Genomic DNA, 26,873 nt, shown 5'->3' with positions numbered 1-26,873 from the left:
CCTATTAATTATTTTTTTTTATTATTATTATTATTTTTTTACCTGCAAACTGGAATGGAAACTTTCAGTTTCCTCAAATATCTTGCTACAACTCTTCAAACTCACTTCCAATTTTCTCCCACCCTTCTAACTTGGAATGGGTGAAAAGAAAAGTCCTTTCCTAAAGTTCTGCAAACTGAATGTGAACAACTTGATATAAACTTCAGAGAAATCACCACAACAGCTCATGTATAGACAATCTTCCATGTCTGTTGATACGTGGGACACTCCAAGTTTACCTAAACACCTGATAATATCAGAGACAATCAAACTGAAAAAGATGCTTTGAGCCTGACATATAGAAATCTTGTGCCTGGATTCAGATACTGAGTTATAGTTTGTTCTCATCATTAATCTTTATCTTTCTTTCTCTACAGAAATGCCTCTTACTAAGTACCTGATTGCAAGCACAGTATAGACCTAACCTTGGAAGCCCGTTTGCAAGACCACTTCTGAAATGAGACACAACAGTTTAACTAGACTGACCTATTCTCAGGACTAAGACACTGGTTCAGTGAAATAATGGATCAACTTATCAACTCAGCTCCTGAACTGTGGGACTTCTTGGGGAAGTTTTAAAGGCAGGACTTAAGGGGAGCAGAATTTGACACCCTAAAATATGTCTCTTTGGCATAAGGATCATCTTAAGCTGATTATTTCTAAGTAATTGCAGACACAGGAGAAGCTCTGAAAACTAAATAAAAGTTATCCTTTTGTAAGAGACATTAACATTTATAAGGGAAATCTCTACTTTTAAGGGTATCTCCCTCTCTATACGCAGAAAAGAGGATGATTAAATCTCTACAAACTTTTATAAATGGAAAAGGCACCAACTTAAATATGCCAAACAACCATACCCTGGTTTATTCTACTTTTTCTGATAACCTCTATAATTTGCCTCCCTGCTGCCCAACATCTTTCTTTTGTCTTTAGCTGGAGATAGTATTTAAGAAGGTAGCTTGGGACATTTCGGGCATTAACCTAGTTTTTCTGTGTATCTCCCATCTATACCATATGTACACATGTTACTAAACATGTTTTTGTCTTGTTACTCTGTATTATAAGGGTGTCTCAGGCAAGAACCTAGAAGGGTAGAGGGAAAATAATTTTTCTTCCTCTATACAAGTATTCTCAAGTTCCAAAGTATGAGTTAAGTAGTTGAGAAACTTCTTGATAGAGAAAGACCATTATGAGTGCTAATGATCTTGACAGATATTATCCTATTTTGTGCTGCTGAAATCAAGTTACAAGTAGGAGACTGTCAGAGAACAGCAGATATCGTAAGAAAACTGAAGGGGGAAAAAATGAAGTAATTTAATTAATTAAATCTGATAGCCTGATTAAACAAAGCCTCAACCATGACAAAATAGAAAAGCCATCAGTTGGTATAATGAAAAAAATAAAGTACTGTCACATCGTTATGTTAAGGCAAAAAATTGTCATCATTATCATTTCAATTTAGAATATATGGTTTTATGATTTCTGCATATTGAAAAAGTACTGTTTTTAGGGAGTCATTGTGACTATTACCTTTAAAAACATTTAAATATTAATTTATACAAAGTATAATACAATTGGATCACAAATATACTCAGCCAACATTTGTATGAATCCAGTTTAATCATATTAAAATTCAAATAGCCATTTAAAACATATTAGTGTATAATTTGTTAATTCTTAGTATATACATACAAAAGTTTAAAAAAATTTGCATCGAATCCTACCTTCTATAATAAGTAAATAAAAGTAGATTATTTTTTATACCTATATCATGCAGGTGTTTCTCTGTGTGTATTGAGAGACAATGTGTTTTGGTGTATATATATATATTTATCTACATAAATATTTTGTATTTATATTGCAAAGATACATGTGTATATATATATTTAAAGAATAAATTTCCTTTTACAGATTTTCCTGATTGTAGACCACATTAAAGGAAACCATTGCTTTCCCTAGGAATAATATAAATCTCCAAAGATTTACATTGAACAAGTACTTGAAGAAAGTCTTAGAACTTAAATTAATACAAATTATGATTAGCTACAACTGCATAGTACATCATAAACAGATACTGAGAGATGCCCTTAGCGTATACATTGTGTTTTCTTCCTTCAGAAGGGACCCCCTATTATGCAATGCCACTTAGCACACTGGAAAATACTAAAATAACTTCTAAAGTTTTCTAAGGCAAATATTTGAAATTCTGAAGTTAGATTTCCTATAGAAATGGCAATCTATGAGATGGAAGTAGAAGTGAGTTGGGAGAAATTTTCTTTTCAACAAATATCTACTTTTCTTCTCTCCTATCAATGCTATCACAGAGTCAACATAATTTTAAGCAAATATGATCATCACTATTAGTAGATGAAAGGGAGTAAAATATACTAGCACAAAACATGCCTCTTTGGCAAATGATTATCTTGAGCTGGTTATTTTTAAGAAACAGCAGGAGAAGCTCTAAAAAATTGAGAAGTTACCCTTTGTAAGAAGAATTCACATTTTTTAAGACAAACCTCCGATTGTAAGGGCGTCTCTCTCTCGGTACCAGGAAGAGAATGACCCAATCTCTAGAAAATTCTATCAATGAAGAGGGCACCAACTTAAATCTGCACAATAACCATACCCTTGTTTACTGTGTTTTTCCTGGTAACCTCCCATTACTGCCCTCCCTACCCCCATTTTCTTTGCCTTCAGCTGGAGGTGGTATTTAAGGTGGTGGTCTGGGCCATATCAGGGAATTACTCTTTTCTTGGGTATGTCCCACTTATACAGGAAGTATACACGCTACTAAACTTCTGTTTGTTTTCTACAGTTATTCTGTCTCTATTACCGTGGCGGGCAGACCTCAGCCAAGAAGGTTAGAGGGAAAGTTATTTTTCCTCCCCTACATAATTTAAGCTATATAAAATATTTGTGGGTGTGCTCTTTTGCTTTGTTTTAATGAATATTTTTACAATTATGAGAATTTTCATAGTTAACACTAAGCCTTGCTATTTTCCCCATGAGAATTTCAACCACAAATTCACTTAAGGAAAGAATTATGAGTTCACTAACACCAATTCTATGTAGCCAGAAATGAATTAAAGACCTGGAGACATTCCAGGAATGATCTAGCTCCTACATAAAGCTTCAGAATTTTAAAAGGAACCATTCAATGCAATACTGTTAAGGACAACTGCACGTTGTCACCCATGTTTTAAAATCACTGGTTGTCTATGCTGACTTGCATTTAATACGTCTTCTAAAAGGCACAAAGTAGTCACTGCAAAATATTTGTTAGATATAACAAAGAAATATAGAATAAAAATGTAGGATAGCAATATGTACTTCTGTATGATTTTTGTGAATAAAGTAAAACAATGCATACTGATTTGTTACTGATTTTATGATTATAAAATCATTAAAAAAATTATCATTAGAGTCTTAATCTATTCATTTAATTTTCACCAAGTAATTACTGAGTGCTTTCTTTATTTGTTCACTGTTAGTAGCACACCTCTAATAAATGGGATGTGCCGATATACAATGAAGAGTAACCATACATTTAAAGTTTATAGATTCAGCTCTGCCTGGGCTGGAAGAAGAGTGGTACACAGAGAAGAGGCTGGAGAGAATGCATGCAAAAAAGGAAAGAAGAAAAGCAAATGTAATTTACATAGTATAGTCGATTCGACAGTTTTCTTCTCAGTGCCCCTAAGTGAATATAATCGAAAGAGGCTGAGCAGGTTGTTCCCTCAGGTGGTCTGGGCTCCCCTAATGTGAGTCTCTTGATGCACTGGGTCTGATTCTAGGGTTTAATTGTCCAGAATGCATTTTTTTTTTTCATATTGCAGGGTCTCTAAATGAAGCAAACTATTCTTATTCTAGGCCTGCAGCCAAGATAACAGCAATTTGTTCTGACTGAGGGTCTCTGAGGAGTTGCAAGGAGCACATCACAAAAGGATTTCTGGTTAAAGGTGATTTTTCACCTCACCTCCTTCAAGTCTCACATCTCACACCTCATCCTCAGACCTGCCCAGGTCACTCTATTTAAAATTTTTGGATCATAGCCCTGACCACATCCCTACATTCACAATTATCTTTTCCCCGTGTTATTTTTCTCTTTTACATTGCATTAGTAGCTTCTAACATACCATACACTTTACTTATTTATTATATTTTTTACTTTAAGTATAATAAAGTGCAAGCTCCCTGCGGGATTATTTGTTGTTTGGTTAAAGGATGTATCTCAAGTACCGAGAACAAGGCCTGGCTTCCAGTAAGCACTTAGTAATATTTGTTGAACGATGCATGTATGAATCTTCAAAAGTGATGCCCTTAGAATTTCACCAAAAGATAAGCTGATTCCTCCATTAAATATTAACAAGCACCTGTGGCAGTCGATGTTTCCAGTGTTTTTCATCAATGTTCCTATATGAAAGTTACCCTTAATGTAATATGAAAAACTGTAGTTCAAAAGAAAATCTAGAATATATCATTCAGTTTTGAAATCTGATTTTTTTAACTTGTAAAAGTTAACAGAAATACCTGAGATAAGTAAATATTAAAGAATGAAGCATATTGGGGAAAGGTACTCATCTACTAAACACTGGGGCACACTGATATTTGATCAGGATAAGCACTGAATTTAAGAAAGATGATAGCAACGAATGGATCCAAAATAGGTTTAAGAAACTACAGTTTATTAGCAGCTGGATGAGGGAGCCTAACTGATAGTTATTCAATTCTTAGCATTGGGCTTAACCCACAAGCTGACATAATGTGTTAGCATAACACAAAATATTCTCCTGCTCTAATAGCTAATAAAACAATTAGAGTAAAAACTAATTACTTTTATTCCTTACATGATGAACTATTTCATATTTGTTAGAACTCCCTGCACACTACTAACTGTGCCGGGAGGGATCCAAAATTAAATCTAAGAAAAATAGCATAAATTGAGAATACACAGGTGATTGTTTTGAGTTTTTCAAAGTGTGTATTCATAATGCAACTACTTAAGTAGAAAACTGCATTTACAAAGTAAATCCCACCATTTGGAAAATGCGTTAAAATATTTGGAGAACACACAGTGCTGTGGGCATACATTTCTAAACTGATTTATGCTTCACTCATACATGACAGACAAAATGTGTGATGTCACAATTCGGTTGATTTTAAATAGTCAAATGAAAACCATTAATGATATTTAGACTAACAGTGATTACTAGTATTTGATGAAATACCTGGTAACTTTAAAACTCTTAAAGAAAATATGAACAAAGCATTCCTAGTTCAACTAAACACTTCTTTTTAAATATAAGTGTAAAACATATACTAATGAAAGGAAGATCTTCTTAAAAGTTTAGTGCTTCTGCCTCTAAGAGTAATCTAGAGATCCTGTGACAGTTCTGAGTCAAGTTCAGGCACTAATTGAAAGGAAAATTTACACCCAAAGTCAATCAGCCACATTTAAAATGACAATCTTCTGTAGACCATCAAAAGGAAGTTAAAAGACTGTCCATAAACATGTCAAATTAGTAAAACAATCTGAATTTTCTCACTGCCAGAATATAGCATTTTGGTTGTTCATGCTCAATTACTTTAACCAAAATGTTATTTGCAGTAGTTCAAACTATAAAGTGTTTATAGGCAGCATATGTGCTTTGTTGAAGCGTCTACTTATATAACTGATGTAATCAGAAGAATCTTGCCTACCTCTTAATGTAATCTTGTAATTGGCAACATTGCTACCTGACAAAATCTATTCATATTCTCTCCAGTTTTAATAACTCAAGTGACACCTAAGAAATTATTCTTTGATCTTTCAATAAACTAAGCCTGTGAAGACAGAGGAAAGAGGTTAAACTGGCATTGATTATTTAAGACACATTCATCATTTATTTAACAATCTCCCTCATCACAAGAACTATTGTGTTTACAGGCCCTTGCTGAGATACTCTGAATTTACTTTTTTTTTTTCTTTTTTTTTTTTTTTTGCGGTACGCGGGCCTCTCACTGTTGTGGCCTCTCCCATTGAGGAGCATAGGCTCCAGACGCGCAGGCTCAGCGGCCATGGCTCACGGGCCCAGCCGCTCCGCGGCATGTGGGATCTTCCCGGACCGGGGCACGAACCCGTGTCCCCTGCATCGGCAGGTGGACTCTCAACCACTGTGCCACCAGGGAAGCCCTGAATTTACTTTTAAATAATTCTTGCCATGTGCATTAGAAATCAGAGCACACTGTACTCTAACATTAGTTTCAAGTCTCCTGATAAATCTGTTACAGGCTAGAAGTTGTTTATTGTACAAACCTTTGAACTTATTCACTGTAGTGGATATTTGGAAATTTATTTTAATAGTTTTCATTATAATTAGTATCTTCTGGGGATTCTATTTCCTTTCTTAAGCAAAATGTGTAGTAACAGCTGTCTTCCCAAGGAAATTATATTAATAGATACTTGTAGTCCCTTATATACTGACATTCATATCACTGAAACATGATCCATAATGATCTGTAAAGAACAATTTGTGGCGAATATTGAGTTTTAGAAAAAAAATAAGAGAGAAAAAAATCATCCATAATGTGCATGATTTCTACAAGATTTCTCATTTTTTCTGATAAATACTATAGCAAATTACAAATAAATATAGCATACAGTTGGTATATATATATTTGTGAAAAATTAAAATGTCAAGTTATATTTCCTGAGAAAGTGTGAGCGAAATGTTAAAGTCAAAGGATAATGATTCTTATTGAATAAAAGAATGTAAAAATTGAGTTATAGATATTGAGAAGTATAGAAAATATATTTCAGTCATGAAAAAAGCTACACTATTGATGAATAATATTCCAAATAGTCACACAATTTATCACATTTAAAATGCTTTACTTATTTCTATTTTGTTTATTTAAAGTATTTCCCTCCCCAGTTTTTTCAATACAAATTGCCCTAAAATCTATTACAACACTTACATCTGGTTACTGGCATAGGGTTCTAGATGCATATTTTTGGTAATTAATTTGCTGATTCTGATGACTGTCCTACAATATATCACCAGGAAGTATAAAGTATGAAATCTTTAGAACATATCATTCTATGTTAATGACTACCCAAATCATATCAGAAACTTGTACAAGGTGATCCTTTAAGGACTCACTACCAAAAAATTATTACTCTTTAACCAGTAAAATACATTAAGCTCTCACTGTGAGATATGAAAAGAAGCTATGAATGATGAAGAATTAACTATGATCATGGCTTTTTAACTTTTTATTTACATGTCTGGAGAACTAAATAGCATTGATATAAGAAATTTTGTAAAAACAAGAGAAGTATGGGTCATAGATATGCATTAAAATGCATAGGAAATTGCTAGTAGCTACAACTTAGCTACCTCCCCTATTGAATTATTGTGGTAAAATCCATTTGAACTTAATAAAAACCATTTATCTTAAAAAATATTAAACAATATCATTTAAATAACATATAGCACTGGTATTCAAGAAGTATTATAGTCAGAATATTGATTATCTAGAATATTTAGGTATCTAGAATAAACATTAAATGAATGTAAGAGAATAACACAAAAGAAAAGCATAGCTTTTAATGTTTTTTTAAATTAAAAAATAATGTACATAAATATCTGAAAACAATTTTTTCTGGAATTGAAAACTTTGGTTTATATCCTCATAGAGACAGCTTTATGTTAAATATGCTAATATACTTTGAAAGGCAACACAATGGTAACATCAAATTTATGTTATAAACACAAGGACATGCAGATAGACATACATTTTACCATTATACCCCTTCATCAAACTTAAAATTCTCTCTCTTCTAATACTTGTCAATAAAGTGGTAAAAATAATACATTTTTTTAAAAAGAAGAGATTTCTCACAAACGTTAGATACAAGATACAGAAGATAATTCCCTTATGTTTCCATCAAAAGGAAATTTAAAGTCATGAACTTAGGCAACGTGGAAATTTCATTGCTTTATTTAAGATAGGTATTTGAATCAAAGTTGTCAAAAATCATTTAGTGTTACTAGAAGCCATCTTGCATTAAAACATGTTTTATAATCCTATTTTGACAGTTCAACAAGTACTTCACACTGAGAACAAAATGCTAACTTTCAATTAAATTACTTTCTGCAACCTGCACCAAAGCCCAAGAGCTAAAATAGTATTGTAAATTTCTCTGCAAAGCTGTGTTTCCTTTTATGTGCCAGAAGGTAAAACTGATACGCTTGGCCCTTAGTGACTGCAAACACAGTAACTTTATCAAACAGTTAATAAGTTAGTACTCTCTTCAAAATAAATTGTCCTAGTATTCTAATATGTCTCTTCCACATGTCTGCAAATTCACTAATTCAAAAGACTGTATTAGAGTTGTTGGTTTAAAGAAATTAATAAGACACAGGTACGCTAGTCGGTGCCTGTAATTATCTGTTTCAGTCCCAGAAGGTATTTGGGGATTATTTAAGAGCAAAAGATGAATGGGGAACCACTAAATCCTATTAAATCAATGCATGGGCACAGCACCAGCAGAAGTAAATAAGCTGTGGAGGTCTGAATACCAATAAAAAAGATAAAAATGGTTTTATATAGCTACTTACATCATAGCCTAGAAGTTCAGTTTGTGTGGATTTATCTACTCTTGAAGCAAAAGCCTTCTGTAAATGCTGAACTTTGTCCTGCAAAAAAAAAAAAAAAAAAAAGCAAAACCAAAAACACATTGTTGGTGAGTCATGTGCTTCTACACTAATATTCCCCACCAATTCAAATTTGGTTACTGTACAATTAATGATTCTTTGTGTGCATACTTCATTCTGGTGGTGCTTTACTTATCAGCTTGAACATTTAGAGCTTTAAATTTCAGGTCATAATGACTCCATCTTTGGCATCTTTTCTTTTAGTATAGGAACCACTGAGTCAGGATCATGGTTGAATGCTAGAGACATGACTTGCTTAAATGTGAGATCAAATGATTATACTGTTTTTGTTAGCTGTTGTGTTTTGTTCGGTTTGGTAAATTAAATTGATAGGATTTTACGGATCTCTTTTCAGAGCATTTACATTTAAAATCCAAAACATTTTCAATAAATAATACCATCCAGTGTGTTCCATTTAGCATGTTTATATTTTTTTATCTTTATTTTTTTGCTTCTTAATTGTCTCCTTCTGGAATCTACACATTTAGAAGTCTGTTGTTTAAGGGAACTGACATGACTCCAATCCTGTTATAACTAAGGGACATAATGCATGAAGGATGTCTGGGATTTCATAATTCAGATGCAAATGTACTAATTCTGATTAACTAATGTGACTGGGCCTCTGGCTGGGGTCCTCTTACTACTAAATGTATCACTTAAAAGGAGATAGTGAGCATAATTGTTGTAATGTGTTCATTGTGTGTCTGGCACAGCTGGGAGTGCTGTACTCACATGATCACATCTCATCTTGGGAGTTTTACTACTATTACCACCCATTTTGAAGGAGAACAATACAGTTTACAAAGTTTAAGTAACTTAAGTTTCCCAAGAAGTTCACGTGATTCCACTAGATTCTGTTTTTGCCTTATGTTGCTTTAAAGGAGAATTTGTTTCTCTTACTTGGTCAATAAAATAGTTGTATAATATTTTAATGATAAAAACTGATTTAACTTCTTCCAGGGACAGTGGTCATCACAAACCTCACTACCAAAACTTGTTTCCTCTCTTCCTCTCCTCCCCTCTGCCACCCCTCCCTTCCCCTCTCCGTTCACCCTCTCTTTGCTTTAAATTCTTCCTGAGATATGCAAGTTATCCAAGCTGTTTATCAAAGTACATACATAATTTAGGTAAACATAATTTGACACTGAAATATAGAAAATAAATATTTTCTGGACTATTAATGTCCCAACCTTCTAACTTCCCTATTACAAAACTTCTAGTGCTGCTATTCAGACAAAAATGAAAATGGAGATTAGATAACTCAAGAAGATATAATGTAAAAAGGGAAGGTTTTAATTGTTTGAAAAGGATAAGTGAAAATGTGGCCACATTTTCCAAAATAAATTTAAAACAAGACATAACAAGTTGTGTTTATTTAGACTTCTTTTGGAACTGGGAAGAGAGCAAAAAGGTAGTAGCAGGTAAAGGAACAGATAACATTTGCTCTCAGTGAATGGTTGTTTAGAAAAATTTTTGAAATGGGTTGGAGTCCTAAGTATTAGAAAAATAAGTTATAAATCTGTAGGTATATAAATGTTTGTATATGAATCAGAAACTACACTCTAATGCATACAGTGGGGAAGAATAGATAGCAAATACTCCCATTATGCTTTCCCCACATTTTTTTATTTTCAAGGGCTTCCACTCTGAAGATAGGAGTTGAAAAGGACTGGTAAACTCTGGTCCATTGGCTTGAGTTTTAAGACTAAGGAAATTTAAATCAAGATAAATGAAAAACTCGAAAAGCTTCATTAACCAAAAGCCTAATAAAAGCAAAACAAATAAACCCTAAATAAAGAATAGCTATCTTCAGAGGTTTTAAAAGAAAAAAGCACAGACATTTCTAATGAAAAATTCACTGCTACTCCCTTTTGCAGGCATTTCCACAACAAATATACCATATTTGAATTATTTATTATGTATACACTTGTACGCCATATTCAAATGTGGAGAGTAAATTAAATGTTTCCAATTGACTTAGGTACACAAAATTAAGAATTAAGTAATTCAGCTTAAGTTAATTTTATTTAGTAGGAAGAACATTTATGGAACTTTATGATAATTTCTATAACAGAGTTAAATAAAGACTATATAGTTGTTGGGAGATAAGTCTTAATGAGTCTTTTGAATTTCTGAAAGACAGATGGAAATATATGGATCAACAAATTTAATATATAATAACAAGAGTATTATAGATAACAAAATAGAAAATATACAACAAAAATAACTATTACTAGATGATGGAACTGCAGATAATTTTTATTTCTTATGTAAGAAATGAATATATACTAATTGCCTATATATATATTTATATATATAATAGAGGAATAGAAACAAAACATCATTATATTTTCATTTCCACACTGATTGACACAATAAACATTTTGATTAAAATTGATTTATTTCAGTATAGAGAAATAGACATTTCACCTTTCTGATGCAAATGTATTTGCACACCTTAATTCATCTATAATTTTTATTAAATGCACATTATGGGTGTTGTTCAAGGTACAGGGGACATGAAGGGGGAAAAAAATAGCTTCTTTTATTAAAAAAAAAAAACAAAACTTCCAGTGTGGAAAGATAGAGAAATCAAAAACAATTAGTACTCATTATATAAGGCAAAGGTACTATAGAGAAGCTGGAGATATGTGTATGTGTTGGAGAGGAAACATAGGAGAGTTAAATAACTAGAATGCAGAAGCTACTGATGTCCCAAATAAGATGAGAAACATGAATTATTATTAGCCACTTGGAGTGGAAGGGACAGGGGTCTTTCTCAGGCAATGACATTTGCAAATATTTCAAAGTCAGAGAGACTCTGACAAAGATATGTATAAACAGCTACTAGTTCAAACTTGCCTAAGGAAAGACAATGAAAGGGACAATAGTGCGAAATGAGACTAGAGTGGTAAATTAAGTCCATGCCACAAAGGATAGAATTCTACATCAAAGGATTTTAGAGTTACCTTAATTTTTGAAGTATTATTTTACAGTGAAAGGCCATAAGACTATTTTAACTAAATTACAACAGGACTTATTTAAATACTTCTTTTCACCTTGTATAAAAGACAAAATTAGAAGGAAGCAACCTGGAAAAGAGGAACAACTGAAGTACATGAAACTTTATTTTTCTGGACCATCAATAAATTTACACATACATGTGATTTAAGTGGCTTTCTTTCAGTATTTTCCTATGTAAGCAAACATTGCAATACCTTCTTCTAACCCCTCTCAGACGGATAGAGGAGTATTAAAACAACTCAACTTCTGGTAGATACACTTTATAAATAATTCTATACCCCAAACAAAATATCTAAATGCTTAAATTTTCCTTTCCAAGCAATGACAATATCAATAATTCTTAACACACCCTTTTTTCTTAATTCAGATTCATAAAACATGTGTGCTTAGAATTAACTAAAAGAAAAATAACTAGCATATTCTGTGGAAAAATGTAACCAAATGGGATGAAAAAGAGGAATTTCATTATTTATATTTGCTGTTTTTACTGACTTTTGAATATGTGGAAGATGTGAATTTTACATAATACCGCTATATGAATTAAAAAATATATAATGATTTTCTCTCTAAATTTCCAAATAATTTCATCTGACATTAAGAGTAATATAACATCTGTATAATAAAAGCCTGCTACCACAAATGAGTGCATATAAACCAAAGAAAACATGCATAGTTTACAAACTTACTAAGAGTAGTTACTTATATTCACATTTCCCTCTACCTCTGTAATCTTTACCACTACAACTATTACTAACAATAATAGATGCCATTAACAGAATATAGTTATATGGCAGGCACTGTACCAAGTAATTTACATGAATCCTCTCAAGAATGCACTGTCTGTTTTTGTCCCTTTTCAAAAGCACAGGAAACTGGCACTTAGGAAGTTGAAATCAGTTGCTAAAGGTCACACAGGCTATTAAGTGAAACAGGCAAGTTGGTAAACTTTATCTGTCTCCAAACCCAGGTGTACTTTCTATAAAGATATTCTGACTCTGGAAAAGCTTACAAGTGGTACTGCTGCTCCCATTTCATATATGCAAGGACACATACGAAATGCATAGTTACTATACAGCTAGTATGATAATAAAACTGCTCTTGGTGTTCATCCTCCCTATATTCTCTTATGAATTCTACTAAGTAATTCTGCTTTACTGTGAAAACAATTTAAGTACACTTAAGATTTATCAGTTTATTTCCTGTAAGAACTACAATCCAATAAAATATCCATTACTATAACCAGCAAAGCATTTTGGAGCATGAGTCAGGAATAAAATGATAAAGTTAATATAGAGTTATAACATAAAATTGAAAGATGTAAAAAAGCAAACTGAAATAAAAACTAAATGTTGAAAGGCATGAAATCCTTTAACAATAGGATCAGTTCAAGCAGAGTAATCTAAAAGTACCTTCTGCTTAAGCTGTTGGAATCATTTCTGGTGCGTGTGTGTGTGTGTTTTATGTGCTGTTCAGTCACAGAAACTGCCTCTACAATATATGTTGTCAATATAAAAAGTCTAGTTCCTAATTTCTTAAATTTAAATTTCATTAATCATACATACATATCTATTAAATGCCTGATCAAAGATATAATAATATAATAACAATGTCATATCACATCAAAGTATCACTTGATAAGGATTAAGACTTAAAAGGAAGTATATTTTAAATTGTCAAATTTTCTGAGCAGAAAAGGGATTGAGAGAACTAAAGCTAGTCTCTTTTACATTCTTGAGTCTGATAAACTGTGGAAATGTATTTCCAAATAATTAAAGTTCATGCTGTTGTAATCATTTAATCATTTAAGTGTACGTCTATAAAACCATCTAAAGCTGGCAATCATGTGTATTTCACTGATACATGTACATTTCTGTGTATTTCACTGATATATGTACATTTTTGTACTTTCATGTGTGCACAAGCAAGCACATGTCATTGAGGAAGGACTGAGGAGGAGGAAATGTGGTTTTTAATAAAAGACAAAATAATCACAAAGCCAGTAAAACTGGCTTTTAAAATAAAGCCTCAAGTGACTAAGGAGCTTAAGGGAACTGGAAGTTATTTACTTTTATTTTAGAATTTATTTGTATTTATTTGCATTATTAGATACCATATTGATTAACAAAAAATTATAAATATTTTAAACTCTACCATTTTATTAATCTATGTCATTTACCTTAGATATGAACATCTATCATTTCCTAGAGCTTTTAAAAAACTACAAATGTCAAATAAGTGCAGTAAACAAGCTGAAAAGAAAATATTAAATAATCCTAAGAAATAACTTATTTATTTTAAATTATTTTAATTACCTATAAAGAAGTTTGTGAGATTCAAGACGAAAAGCAGACAATTTTTTAATAAACAGAACAGGACTACTTTCAGTAGTTAGATTTATAATCTATGACAAGAGGAAACATACCCTTGAGGGTACAGACAAGATGGTGGAGTAGAGGGACTTGAGCTCACTTCCTCTCACCCAAACACCGAAATCACAACTAACTACTGAACAACCATCAACAAAAAAGACATGAATCTACAAAAATAGATATTCTACATCCAAAGACAAAGAAGCCGCCACGATCTAACAGTGGCAGAGGTGCTTTCGTGATATAATCAAATCCTATACCCCCTGGGTGGGCAACCCACAAACTGGCAAATAATTATATTGCAGAGGTTCTCCCACAGGAGTGAGAATTCTAAGCCCCACATCAGGTTCTCCAGCCTGGGGGTCTGGCATTGGGAGGAGGAGCCCCCAGAGCATTTGGCTTTGAAGGCCAGTGGGGCTTGAGAGCAGGAGCTCCAGAGGGCTGGGGGAAACAGAAAATCCACTCTTGGAGGGTGCACACAAGGTGTCACGTGCACTGGGACCCAGGGCAAAGCAGTGACTCCATAGGAGCCTGGGCCAGACCTACATGCAGGGCTTGAAGGGTCTCCTGAGGAGATGAAGGTCGACTGCCACTCACCATGAGGGCAAGGACACTGGTGGCAGAGGCCCCAGTGAATATTCATTGGCATGAACTCTCCTGGAGGTCACCATTTTGGCAACTGAGACCTGGCCTCACCCAACAGTCTGCGGACTCCAGTGCTGGTATGCCTGAGGCCAAACAACCAACAGGGTGGGAACACAGCTCCACCCATCAGCAGATAGGCTGCCTAAATTTGTCCTGATCCCACAGCTGCCTCAAACATACCCACCAGAGGGATAAGATCCAGCTCCACCCACCACTGGGCAGGCAACAGTTCCTCCCACCAGGAAACCTGCACAAGCCCCTGGACCAACCTCACCAACCAGGGGGCAGACAACAGAAGTGAGAGGAGCTACAATCCTACAGCCTGAGGAATGGAGGCCACAAACAGAGGAAGTCTGACAAAACGAGATGGCAGAAAAATACGTTGCAGATGAAGGAAAAAGATAAAATCTCAGAAGAACAATGAAGTAAAGTAGAGATAGGCAATCTTCCTGAAAAAGAATTCAGAGTAATGATAGTAAAGATAATCCAAGATTTCAGATAAAGACTGGAGGCACAGTCCAAGAAGATACATGAAATGTTTAACAAAGAGCTAGAAGATTTAAAGAACAGAGATGAACAATACAATAACTGAAATGAAGAACACAGTAAAAGGAATCAATAGTAGAAATGAGGCAGAAGAACAAATAAGTGAGCTGGAAGACAGATTGATGGAAATCACTGCTTTATTCTGCAGAACAGAATAAAGAAAAAAGAATGAAAAGAAATGAGGGCAGTCTATGAGACCTTTGGGACAATATTAAACTCACCAACATTCACATTATAAGGGTCCTAAAGGGGAAGACAGAAAGGAGCTGAGAAAATATTTGAAGAGATTAATAGGAAAAAACTTCCCTATATGGGAAAGGAAACATACAATCAGGCCTAAGAAGCTCAGAGAGTCCCATACAGGATGAACCCAAGGAGGAACATGCTGAGACACATATTAATCAAACTAAAAAAAATTAAACACAAGGATAAAATATTAAAAGCAACAAGAGAAAAGCAAAAAATAGCATACAAGGGAATCCCCATAAGGTTATCAGCTGATTTTTCAGCAGAAACTTTGCAGGCCAGAAGGGAGTGGTACAATATATTTAAAGGGATGAAAGGAAAAATCTACAACCAAGAATACTCTACCCAGCAAGGCTCTAGTTCAGATTTGACAGAGAAATCAAAACACTTTACAGACAAGCCAAAGCTAAGAGAATCAGCACCACCAAACCAGCTTTACAACAATCACTAAAGGAAATTCTCTAGATGGAAAAAAAAAGGCCACAACTAGAAACAAGAAAATACAAATAGGAAAGCTCACCAGTAAAGGCAAACATACAACAAAGGTAGGAGATCATCCACAAAGAAATATGATATCAAAACCAGCAACTGTGAGGAGAGTAAAAATACAGGATACTGAAAATGCATTTGAAATTATGAGACCAGAAACTTAAAACAATCTTGTGTATATATACAGACTGCTATATCAAAACCTCATGGGAACCACAAATCAACAATCTACAATAGATAAACACACAAAAAAGAAAAAGCAATCCAAACACAACACTAAAGATAGTCTTCAAATCACAAGAGGACAAAAGAGGAAGGGAAGAAAAAAGACCTGTAAAAACAAAGCCAAAACAATTAATAAAATAGTAATAAAAACATACATATCAATAATTACCTTAAATGTAAATGAGTTAAATGAGACAAAGACAAAAGACAGAGACTAGCTGAATGGATACAAAAGACCCATATATATGCTGTCTACAAGAGACTCACTTCAGACCTACAGACACATACAGACTGAAAGTGAGGGGATGGAAAAGGGTATTCCATGCAAATGGAAATCAAGAGAAAGCTGGAGTAGATTACTCATATATGACCAAAAAAACCTTTAAAGACAGTAAAAAGAGACAAGGAAGGACACTACATAATGATCAAGGATCAACCCAAGAAGAGGATATAACAATTGTAAATATGTATGCACCCAACATAGGAGCACCTCAATATATAAGGCAATGCTAATAGCGATAAAAGGAGAAACTGACAGTAACACAATAATAGTAGGGGATTTTAACACCCTACTTACATCAATGGACAGATTATCCGATAGAAAATGAATAAAAAAACACAGGACTTAAAGGACAGATTAGACCAGATGGACTTAACTGATATTTATAGAATTTTCCATCCAAAAGCAGCAGAATACTTGGTAAATTTAAGAAAATTGAAATCATATCAAGCATCTTTTCTGACCACAGTGCTATGAAATTAGAAATCAATTACAGAAAAAAAAAAACTGTAAAAAACAAAAATATGTGGAGGTTAAATAGTATGTTAGTAAACAACCAATAGATCACTGAAGAAATCCAGGAGGTAATCAAAAAATACCTAGAGACAAATGAAAAAGAAAGCATGAAGATCCAAAACCTATAGGATGAAGCAAAAGCAGTTCTAAGAGGGAAGTTTATATGAATAGACTCTTACCTCAGGAAACAAGAAAAATCTCAAATAAACAACCTAACCTTATACCTAAACCAACTAGAGAAAGAAGAACAAAATCCAAAGTTAGTAGAAGGAAAGAAATTATAAAGACCAGAGCAGAAATAAATGAAATAGAGATGAAGAAAACAATAGAAAAAAATCAATGTAACTAAAAGATGGTTCTTTGAAAAGATAAATAAAATTGATAAACCTTTAGCCAGTCTCATCAAGAAAAAAAGGTTGAAGGCTCAAATCCATAAAATTAGAAATGAAAAAAGGAGAAGTTAAAACAGACACCACAGAAATACAAAGGATCGTAAGAGATTACTACAAGCAATTCTATGCCAATAAAATACACAACCTAGAAAATGGACAAATTCTTAGAAAGGTACAACTTTCCAAGATTGAACCAGGAAGAAAAAGAAAATATGAACAGACCAGTTGCCAGTACTGAAATTGAATCAGTGATTTAAAAACTCCCAACAAACAGAAGTCCAGGACCAAATGGCTTCACAGGCAAATTCTATCAAACATTTAGAGAAGAGCTAACACCTATCCTTCTCAAATTCTTCCAAAAATTGCAAAGGAAGGAACACTCCCAAACTCATTCTATGAGGCCACCATCACTCTGATACCAAAACCAGATAAAGATACCACACATGCGCACACACACAATTTTACACGCCAATATCACTGATAAACACAGATGCAAAAATCATCAACAAAATACTAGCAAACCAAATCCAACAATACTTTAGAAGGATCAAACACCATGATCAAGTGGGTTTATCCCAGAGATGCAAGGATTTTTCAATATCTGCAAACCAATCAATGTGAAACATCAGATTAACAAACTGAAGAAAAAACATATGATCATCTCAATAGATCCAGAAAAAGCTTTTGATAAAATTCAACACCCATTTATGATAAAAAAAAAAAAAAAAGCTCTCCAGAAAGTGCGCATAGGGGGGATATAGCTCAGCATAATAAAAGCAATATATGACAAACCCACAGCTAACATCATACTCATTGGTGAAAAGCTGAAAGCATTCCCTCTGAGATCAGGAAAAAGAGAAGGATGTCCACTCTCACCACTTTTATTCAACATAATTCTGGAAGTCCTAGCCACAGCAATCAGAGACGAAAAAGAAATGAAAGGAATCCAAACTGGAAAAGAAGAAATAAAGCTGTCATTGTTTGCAGATGACATGATACTATACATAGAAAATCCCAAATATGCCACCAGAAAACTATTAGAGCTCATCAATGAATTTGGTAAAGTTGCAGGATACACAATTAATACACAGAAATCTGTTTTATTTCTATACACTAAAAATGAAAGATCAGAAATAGAAATTAAGGAAACAATCCCATTAACCATCGCATCAAAAAGAATAAAATACTTAGGAATAAACCTACCTAAGGAGGCAAAAACCTGTACTCCAAAAACTATAAGGAACTGATGAAAGAAACTGAAGATGACACAAACAGATGGAAAGATAGAGCATGTTCTTGGATTGAAATAATCAATATTGTCAAAATGACTATACTACCCAAGGCAATCTACAGATTCAATGCAATCCCTATCAAATTACCAATGACATTTTTCACATAACTGGAACAAAAAAATATTAAAATTTGCATGGAAACACAAAAGATCCTGAATAGCTAAAGCAATAGAAAGAAAGAAGAACAGAGCTGGAGGAATCAGGCTCCCTGACTTCAGACTATACTACAAGACACAGTAATCAAGACAGTATGGTACCAGCACAAAAACAGAAATATACATTCAATGGAACAGGACAGAAAGCCCATAAATAAATTCACACACCTATGGTCAACTAATCTATGACAAAGGAGGCAAGAATATACAATAGAGAAAAGACAGTCTCTTCAATAAATGTTGCTGGGAAAACTGAACAGCTACATGTAAAAGGATGAAATTAGAGCATTCTCTAACACTATACAGAAAAATAAACTCAAAATGGATTAAAGACTTAAATGTAAGACAAGATACTACAAAACTTCTAAAGGAAAACATAGGCAGGACATGCTTTGACATAAATTGCAGCAATATCTTTTTGGATTCACCTCCTAATGAAAATAAAAACAAAAATAAACAAATGGGACCTAATTAAACTGAAAAGCTTTTGCACAGTAAAGGAAACCATAAGCAAAACATAAAAACAACCCACAGAATGGGAGAAAATATTTGCAAATGATGCAACTGACAAGGATTAATCTCCAAAATTTACAAACAGTACATGCACCTCAATATCAAATAAACAAACAATACAATTAAAAAATGGGTGGAAGATCTAAGTAGGCATTTCTCCAAAGAAGACATAGAGATGGCCTAAAAGCACATAGAAAGATGCTCATCATCTCGAATTATTAGAGAAATGCAAATTAAAACTACAATGAGGAATCACTTCACACTGGTCAGATTGGCCATCAAAAAGTCTATAAGCAGTAAATGCTGGAGAGAGTGTGGAGAAAAGGAAACCCTCCTACACTGTTGGTGGGAATGTAAATTGATACAACCACTATGGAGAATGGTATAGGGGTTCCTTAAAAAAACTAAAAATAGAACTACCATATGATCCAGCAATCTCATTCCTGGGCACATATACAGAGAAAACCATAATTTGAAAATATCCATGCACCATGATGTTCACTGCAGCACTATTTACAATAGCAAAGACATGGAAGCAACCTAAATGTTCATCAACTGAGAAATGGATAAAGAAGACATGGTACACACACACACAAACAGACACACACACACACACACACACACACTGTAATATTACTCAGCCATAAAAAGAATGAAGCAACATGGGTGGACCTAGAGATTATCATACTAAGTGAAGTAAGTCGGACAGAGAAAGACAAATATCATATGATATCACTTATATGTGGAATCTAAAACAAATGATACAAATGAACTTCTTTATAAAACGGGAACAGACTCACAGACTTCAATAAAAACTTTACGGTTACCAAAGGGGAAAAGTAGGGAGGAGGGATAAATTAGGAGGTTGGGATTAACATATATACACTACTATACATAAAATAGATAATCAACAAGGACCTACTGTACAGCACAGGGAACTCTACTCAATATTCTGTAATAACCTATATGGGAAAAGAATCTGAAATAAAATGGGTATATGTATGTGTATAACTGAATCACTTTGCTGTACACCTGAAACTTACACAACATTGTAAATCAACTATACAATATAAAATAAAAATTAAATTTAAGAAAAAAATAAATTAACATAGGGAAAAAAGGAAATGTACTCTTATTAATAAAATTAACAGAGGTTGATATAGGAAATGTATGTAATAGTGATTATGATAGGGATAGAGTAGAATAATTAGTCAGTTTAGAAATCCTACTAGGGGATTAAGGACAGAAAGGGAATTTTAAGGGAGTTTGGCAAACTGTTGTAAGCTAATGACCACTAAAAAGAAGAATACCATAACCTAGCAACAATCCACATTACCTTGAAGGAAGACCAGGTGCATTCGAGCACCAGACACACTCAAACCACAAATCCTGATAGTTAACACAAGACAATAGATATGGGTTCTGAATCTTGTAACATGAAGTCAGAGAGTTAATAGTGCTTGAAGAGTAGCATTTCTGCATGTAGCCAAAACATAAACATAGGTGAAAGTGGAAAGAAGAAAATTAGGTGAAATGGGACATTATACCAAAACCTGAGATTAACTACCATATTTTAGTATATGTTATCTCCATTTTGCTAATATGCATATGATTTAAATAGCATCACCACAGTCCCAGTTACACCATATAAGACCAAAGGAGAACTAAGGGTTTAAGTCTTGATGTCTGCCCAAGAATGAGGAAGAAAGTAGTCTTCTCCCCCACCTACTTTTCCTTTGATTGTAAAAATGTAGCCCCCTTTGTTCTCAGGGCTGCTGTGCTCCCTTGCCAGCCCACTTCCATCTCTCATAAACATCTTATGCTAAGAAACTCACTCTTTGCCTCACATTGAATTCTTTCTGGGGTGAGACAAAAGAACCAGAGCTTCAGTAAATTCTGACACCAGGTGAGAAGTTTCAATTAAAAGACAGTGGGTCAAGTCCCCTCCTAAGTCAGGGATCATGGGCTCAAATCCCAATCTGAGGTGCAGGTGGGTTCAAGACCCAGACTTTGGGTTCGAGTCCCACTCTGAGTTTTGGCTGGGATCAAGTCCCATTTGAGGAGTGGGATTTCAAATACAGCATCACTATATGAACACATACCTGAGGTTGTTATTATCCGAAGTTTGCCAGAGAAAGTCTTACAAAGAGTAGATTAGAATTAGGAAAAGGAATACCTTAAACATATAAAAAGTATACAAAGATTGCTTAAAAGAGTATAATCCTAAATTTAGATTCTAAATCATGGATTTAAAGATTAAGTTTATGGAAAGAAAAATAGTATTGAAAGATTGACGCTCTATAAGAGGAGAAAAGTTAACTTTTAAAATTTAAAAGCAGTGTAATTCAACACAAGAAAATTCAGTGTTCTGAGTCAAGTTTCAACTAGATATTGGGTGGATGAAAAAGAATTTGAGCATCATCTTATAAAGGACTTCAGTGTCAATAACATAAGCTTATTTAAATATAAAGAATAAAAACAAAGGGAAAATTATTGGAAGTTCTTAATGATGCCAGTCCAAGGGTGAACTCAGGAAAGAAAAAGCAACATTACAGAGCACATTGATTATTTTCACCCACCATTAATGAGGGCATATCACTAAAGACATCAGTAGAATTATAAACAAGTACAACAGTGACCAAGCAAATCAAACCTCCTCACATAGAACACAAAATTTCTTGGAACTGTCAAGAAGATATTAAAATGTATTAATATTTTCTCACTTTTTTGTTATGGACAATTGCTAACATATAACAAACCATATGGACAGTAACACAAAGAATCCCTATGCGCTCATTACCCAGTTTCAACTACAAACACTAGAATTTAAATTAAAAGTGTTATAGCATTAGCTGTATACTTAACAGCTGCACTGGCCACTATTGTGCTTCGACTTATGTAAGAGACATTTGTATTACAGGACCCATTCTGGCCATCCATTCACCATGTCTCTGACCATGGGGAGAGGATTCTCTAGGGATAAGGGAAATGCCACAATCAAACCACATTTTCGCTTCTAACCATACTCCAAAACCCTGGAATTCATTGCCTGGTTTAAGATATGACCCAGGTCATTCCTCCTGAGGGTCGCCCGAGATAGGGCCATGGGACAGCTGGGTTGATCACGTATGTGTTCATGAGGCTCTAAGGGGCACAATCTAGGATAGTAAAGGGCCAGGTTCTCCACATTGCCAAGTTCCTGCACAGAATGCTAAGGAGTCCAAAAAAATCTATAATTTGATCACAGCTTTCCAAGTCATTAGCAAAGTATATTGATCAAGACACAAGGCTAGGGGGACTTCCCTGGCAGTCCAGTGGTTAAGACTTCACCTTCCAATGCAGGAGGTGTGGGTTTGATCCCTGGTCGGGAAGCTAAGATCCTACATGCCTCGCAGCCAAAAAAACCAAAATATAAAGCAGAAGTAATACTGTAACAAATTCAGTAGACTTTAAAAATCATCCACATCAAAAAAAATCTTTAAAAAAAGACCCAAGGCTAGAACATATTTTATTGAACAGTTTTTAAAGCTTGATTTGTAACTTAAATCTTTAGATTTACATGTTGTGATTCCCCTTTTGTGTTCTTGCCCTGAGTCTCACAAATGTTAGCAGCTGACTTGTTACTAGATGCGTCTGGTTTTTGATTACCCTACCTCAGGAAAAGTCTGAAAAAGTTGTAGAAAAGGGCAAAGGGTTAAGGGGTTTATTTCATGTTTAAATATTTGAAAAATGGGTCAAAAATATAAAGACAAACAGAGGAAATGTCAGTAAAGCAATAAAACAAACATCTGGATAACACATTTGTTTTCATCCTATTTTATGATACCAGACTCATTGGAAATTGCTTGACATCTCCATAACCCACCACTTCAAACTGCAATGGAGGTGATTTTTTTAAAGAAATCAGAGGACATACCATTACACAGCATATTTTAAATGTATGGAGCTCATTATCCATAAAAGATTGTACAAACTGAACATATACCTAAATTTAAGAAGAGTTTAGGTCACAAGAAAAATAGATGGATCAAAAATGTAAATTGAGAATTTCTACAACTTTGGCCATTGAAATTGGTGGAGATATTGTACCCAGTTAACTGCACACAACATTCTAGATGTAAAGCATACAGACTCTTTTTCTCAACTAGAACTGAATGATGTTTTCTGTTTCAATTCTAATACTCTTCCAGTTTTCAGATTTTTTTTTCAAAAAGCACATTATACTATATATAAATACCGGCATAGTTTAAGTAATGGTAGATTAAACAAATATATGTTTCATTTCTTTGGTGCTTTTAACAGACTAATCAATTTCTTCTGATTTCGTACTCTTCTCAGTAAGGTGGAGCTAATTCTAAAAGACATATAAAAAGGGATTTGAAGGAGATGCCTTAGAGCTAGATCCTTTAGAAGCTAGGGGCATGAATTTCCTCTGTTAAAACAGTAGGCATTTAGTGATGGATCAGAAAAGACATGAGAGAAGCTGTGACTGAGAAATACCACCCAGATTGTTTGGGCTTGGCCCCTTCACATTCAAGATACCTGTTAATTAAAATTTTATTTCACAGTCACTTCTTCCTTTTATATTTACTGCCACTACCTGGGGATGAGCAAGGGAATAGAGCATACATGTGTGCCAGGTGTGCACAAGCCACCACTATCTTTCACTTCTAGCCTCTGTATTGTGTTGAACAGTGTTCTCCAGCCAAATTCATGTCTATCTGGAACTTGTGAATGTGACCTTATTTGGAAATAGGATCTTTGAAGATGTAATCAAATTAAAATGAGATTGTACTGGATTAAGATGGGTAATAAATACAATGTGACTGGTGCCCTTATAAGAAGAGAGACATTTGGACACAGGAGAGAAAGCCATATGAAGACAGAGGCAGAGATTAGAATGATCTATCTGTAACCAGGCAAACACAATGATTGCCAGCAACCACTAGAAGCTAGAAGAGATGAGGAAGTATTCTTCCCTAGAGCTTTCGGAGGAAACATGGTCTTGCTGACACCTTGATATTAAGACAAACTGAAAGAGAATAAAGTTCTGTTCATTGGTTTTTTTTTGTTTTGTTTTAAGTCAGGCAATTTATGGTACTTTGTTACAGCAGCCAAAGGAGACTAATATAGCATCCTAATTGGTATTCCTGTCTTCACCCATACTTTCTCCACTCCATCTTATCTAAAGTAACAGCACAGTAGTCAAACTGTATTTGAAATATTAAATTATATAAATGATTACCATTTGTTGCATGGTTTATATTTCTATCAAGCAGTTCTGGTCTACCTAACAGAGAGTAAACCTTTACCATGATGTACAGCTTCTGCCTCTCCTGGCCCTTATTTATTATTCTAACTTCATCTCATACCAGTTTTCTTGAAAAGTGACTCATACTCATCTTTCAGTTGCTTGAGTGAACCAAGATTTTTCACACTTGAATTTTTAACATGCTATTTCCTCCACCTGGAATGTTCTTTATATTAGGTGTTATTACTGCCTTAGAGATATCCTATTTAAGGTAGACTCCCATCTCCAGGTAATGCTTTTAATCTCTTTTCTTTTTTAATATATACTAAATTTTCATTTCAATGACTTCTTTTATTTGGCTGTTTGCCTGTTTTGGGTCTGTCTTCTGCATTAGCATGTAAGTTCCTCATAGCAAGGATCATGTCTATTTAGAGCCATATTGACATCACACTGTGTAATGTAGTTTTCGGCACATTCTAGGTGTTCAATACTTTTTTTTAATAAATGAAGGAGTAGGTGAATGAGAGATGAGGCATGAGGTTTGAGAGGATTCATCGGAGACCAGTTGGTGAGCTTAAATACTGCAGAACCACTTTCTATAGGAAATTTAATATTAGTGACATGACAAGTCCAGTAAAAGTTCTGGCATTTGCATGGTATATAAATTTAAGTGGGGACAGATTGGAAATGATATATGAACTAAGGGGTTATTCTAGTATTTCTAGGCTGTATAAATTTCTTAAGAGAAAAAAATGGGGTAAGAGGAAAGGAAGCAGAAAGACAAAACTGAGGACATTAAAGAATAGGTACAGGACTTCCCTGGTGGTCCAGTGGTTAAGACACTGTGCTTCCCCTGCAGGAGGTGCAGGTTCGAGTCCTGGTTGGGGAGCTAAGATCCTGTGTGCCACGCAGTATAGCCAAAAAAAAAAAAAAAAAAGAATAGGTACAAATCAAACATGTGTCTGAGGATTTGATGCTGCAACATCAGGTAAGAAATATTTTCGCGAATAGATTAAGATTTTTTTTCCCAAGAAAACCTGATGTACTCCATTCTTACTCTTGCCTGAATTTTATATTGTGCGTGAGAAATTAATGAGGTGATTCCTCCAATAATGGTAAGTTAGGGAAAAAATAATGAATGTAGAAATGTATTCTATAGGAAATCAGGCCCAGAAGAATATTTTTGATACTTCAAGTCCCAAACATTCACTCAATGGCATCCCAGTCTGTAACACCCACTTTCTAACTGCCATGGGACCCTCCACGCTGCCCACGCCCACATCTGCATGAGGGCACTTTGGATAGAAACACTCTTCTGGTTTCTTTTCCCTACCTCTCACTCACTTCTTTGCATTCATAAACTGGTAGATGACCTTGGGATAGACAAACAAGCTCTCCTTCTTACTGGCATGGCCTGTCCACCAGATGAAATCTCAGCTTGTCCAGACGTAAGCTTACAGATCCTGGCCCTGTGGGACAGGTCTGCAATTTTCCATTTTGGTCAGCAACTCCACTGGGGCACTTCAGTTCAGATAAGAATGTACTGGATGCTTACACGGCTGCATTCCAAGCCAGATTTGGATTGTATTATATTATAATTCAATCTCTCTGAATTTTCTATTTTGCAATTAATTCTGAATTTGGGAGGGAAAAGAAGGATGTTGTTTATTGCCCCTTTTAAGCCTCCCTCTCACACATGCGCGCGCACACACACACACACACACACACACACACACACACACACACACACACACAGAATCAATTTGTAAGAATGGAGTTTTAATATAGTTACTGGGAAGTTCTAGGAGAGTTTTAATAGTGTTGACCAAAATGACAACCATAGAACCTTAATACAACCTTGAAAATTTTTCCTATTAAAAGAAAAGCTATCAAAAAAAGAAACCTGACTGCCTGCAATATTGAGATTGACATCTTTGAAAGCGTGGCAAAGATTCCTCTAGCTTTTTCTGGTTTGATATTTTTATTTAGGAAGGTCAGGATATAATGCCCTGCCTATTTTATCATTATGGTTTAAAAATCAGATTGCTGGTTTGAAGAAAAGAGTCACTTTTCTTCAAAAAGGGGATTTTGAGCATTTTATTTTATGGTATTGCTTTAATTTTAATGTATATAAGAATTCTTATAATGAACTGAGAAGTGACACAAAACTCCTCAAGGTAGTCATTCATTAA

General features: G+C 34.3%; 1 protein-coding gene across 4 annotated transcripts in view; it reads right to left on the bottom strand.

The window, feature by feature from the left end:
- Positions 1 to 26,873, bottom strand: part of CCSER1 (coiled-coil serine rich protein 1) — a 926,333-nt gene that overhangs the window by 225,247 nt on the left and 674,213 nt on the right. For 3 of the 4 annotated variants that reach the window (XM_060011987.1, XM_060011985.1, XM_060011988.1), the window contains exon 9: positions 8,643 to 8,720. The exons of the other annotated variant lie outside the window; for it this stretch is intronic. In XM_060011987.1, coding sequence (XP_059867970.1) covers positions 8,643 to 8,720 — 78 coding nt within the window. The remainder of the gene's footprint in view (positions 1 to 8,642; positions 8,721 to 26,873) is intronic. 4 annotated transcript variants of the gene reach the window in all.

Source organism: Delphinus delphis, chromosome 5 (assembly GCF_949987515.2).
Source record: "Delphinus delphis chromosome 5, mDelDel1.2, whole genome shotgun sequence".
In the NCBI taxonomy this organism is placed as follows: domain Eukaryota; kingdom Metazoa; phylum Chordata; class Mammalia; order Artiodactyla; family Delphinidae; genus Delphinus; species Delphinus delphis.
The sequence above is the reverse complement of the archived record's forward strand: the minus strand, read 5'-3'. Positions and strand labels throughout refer to the sequence as shown.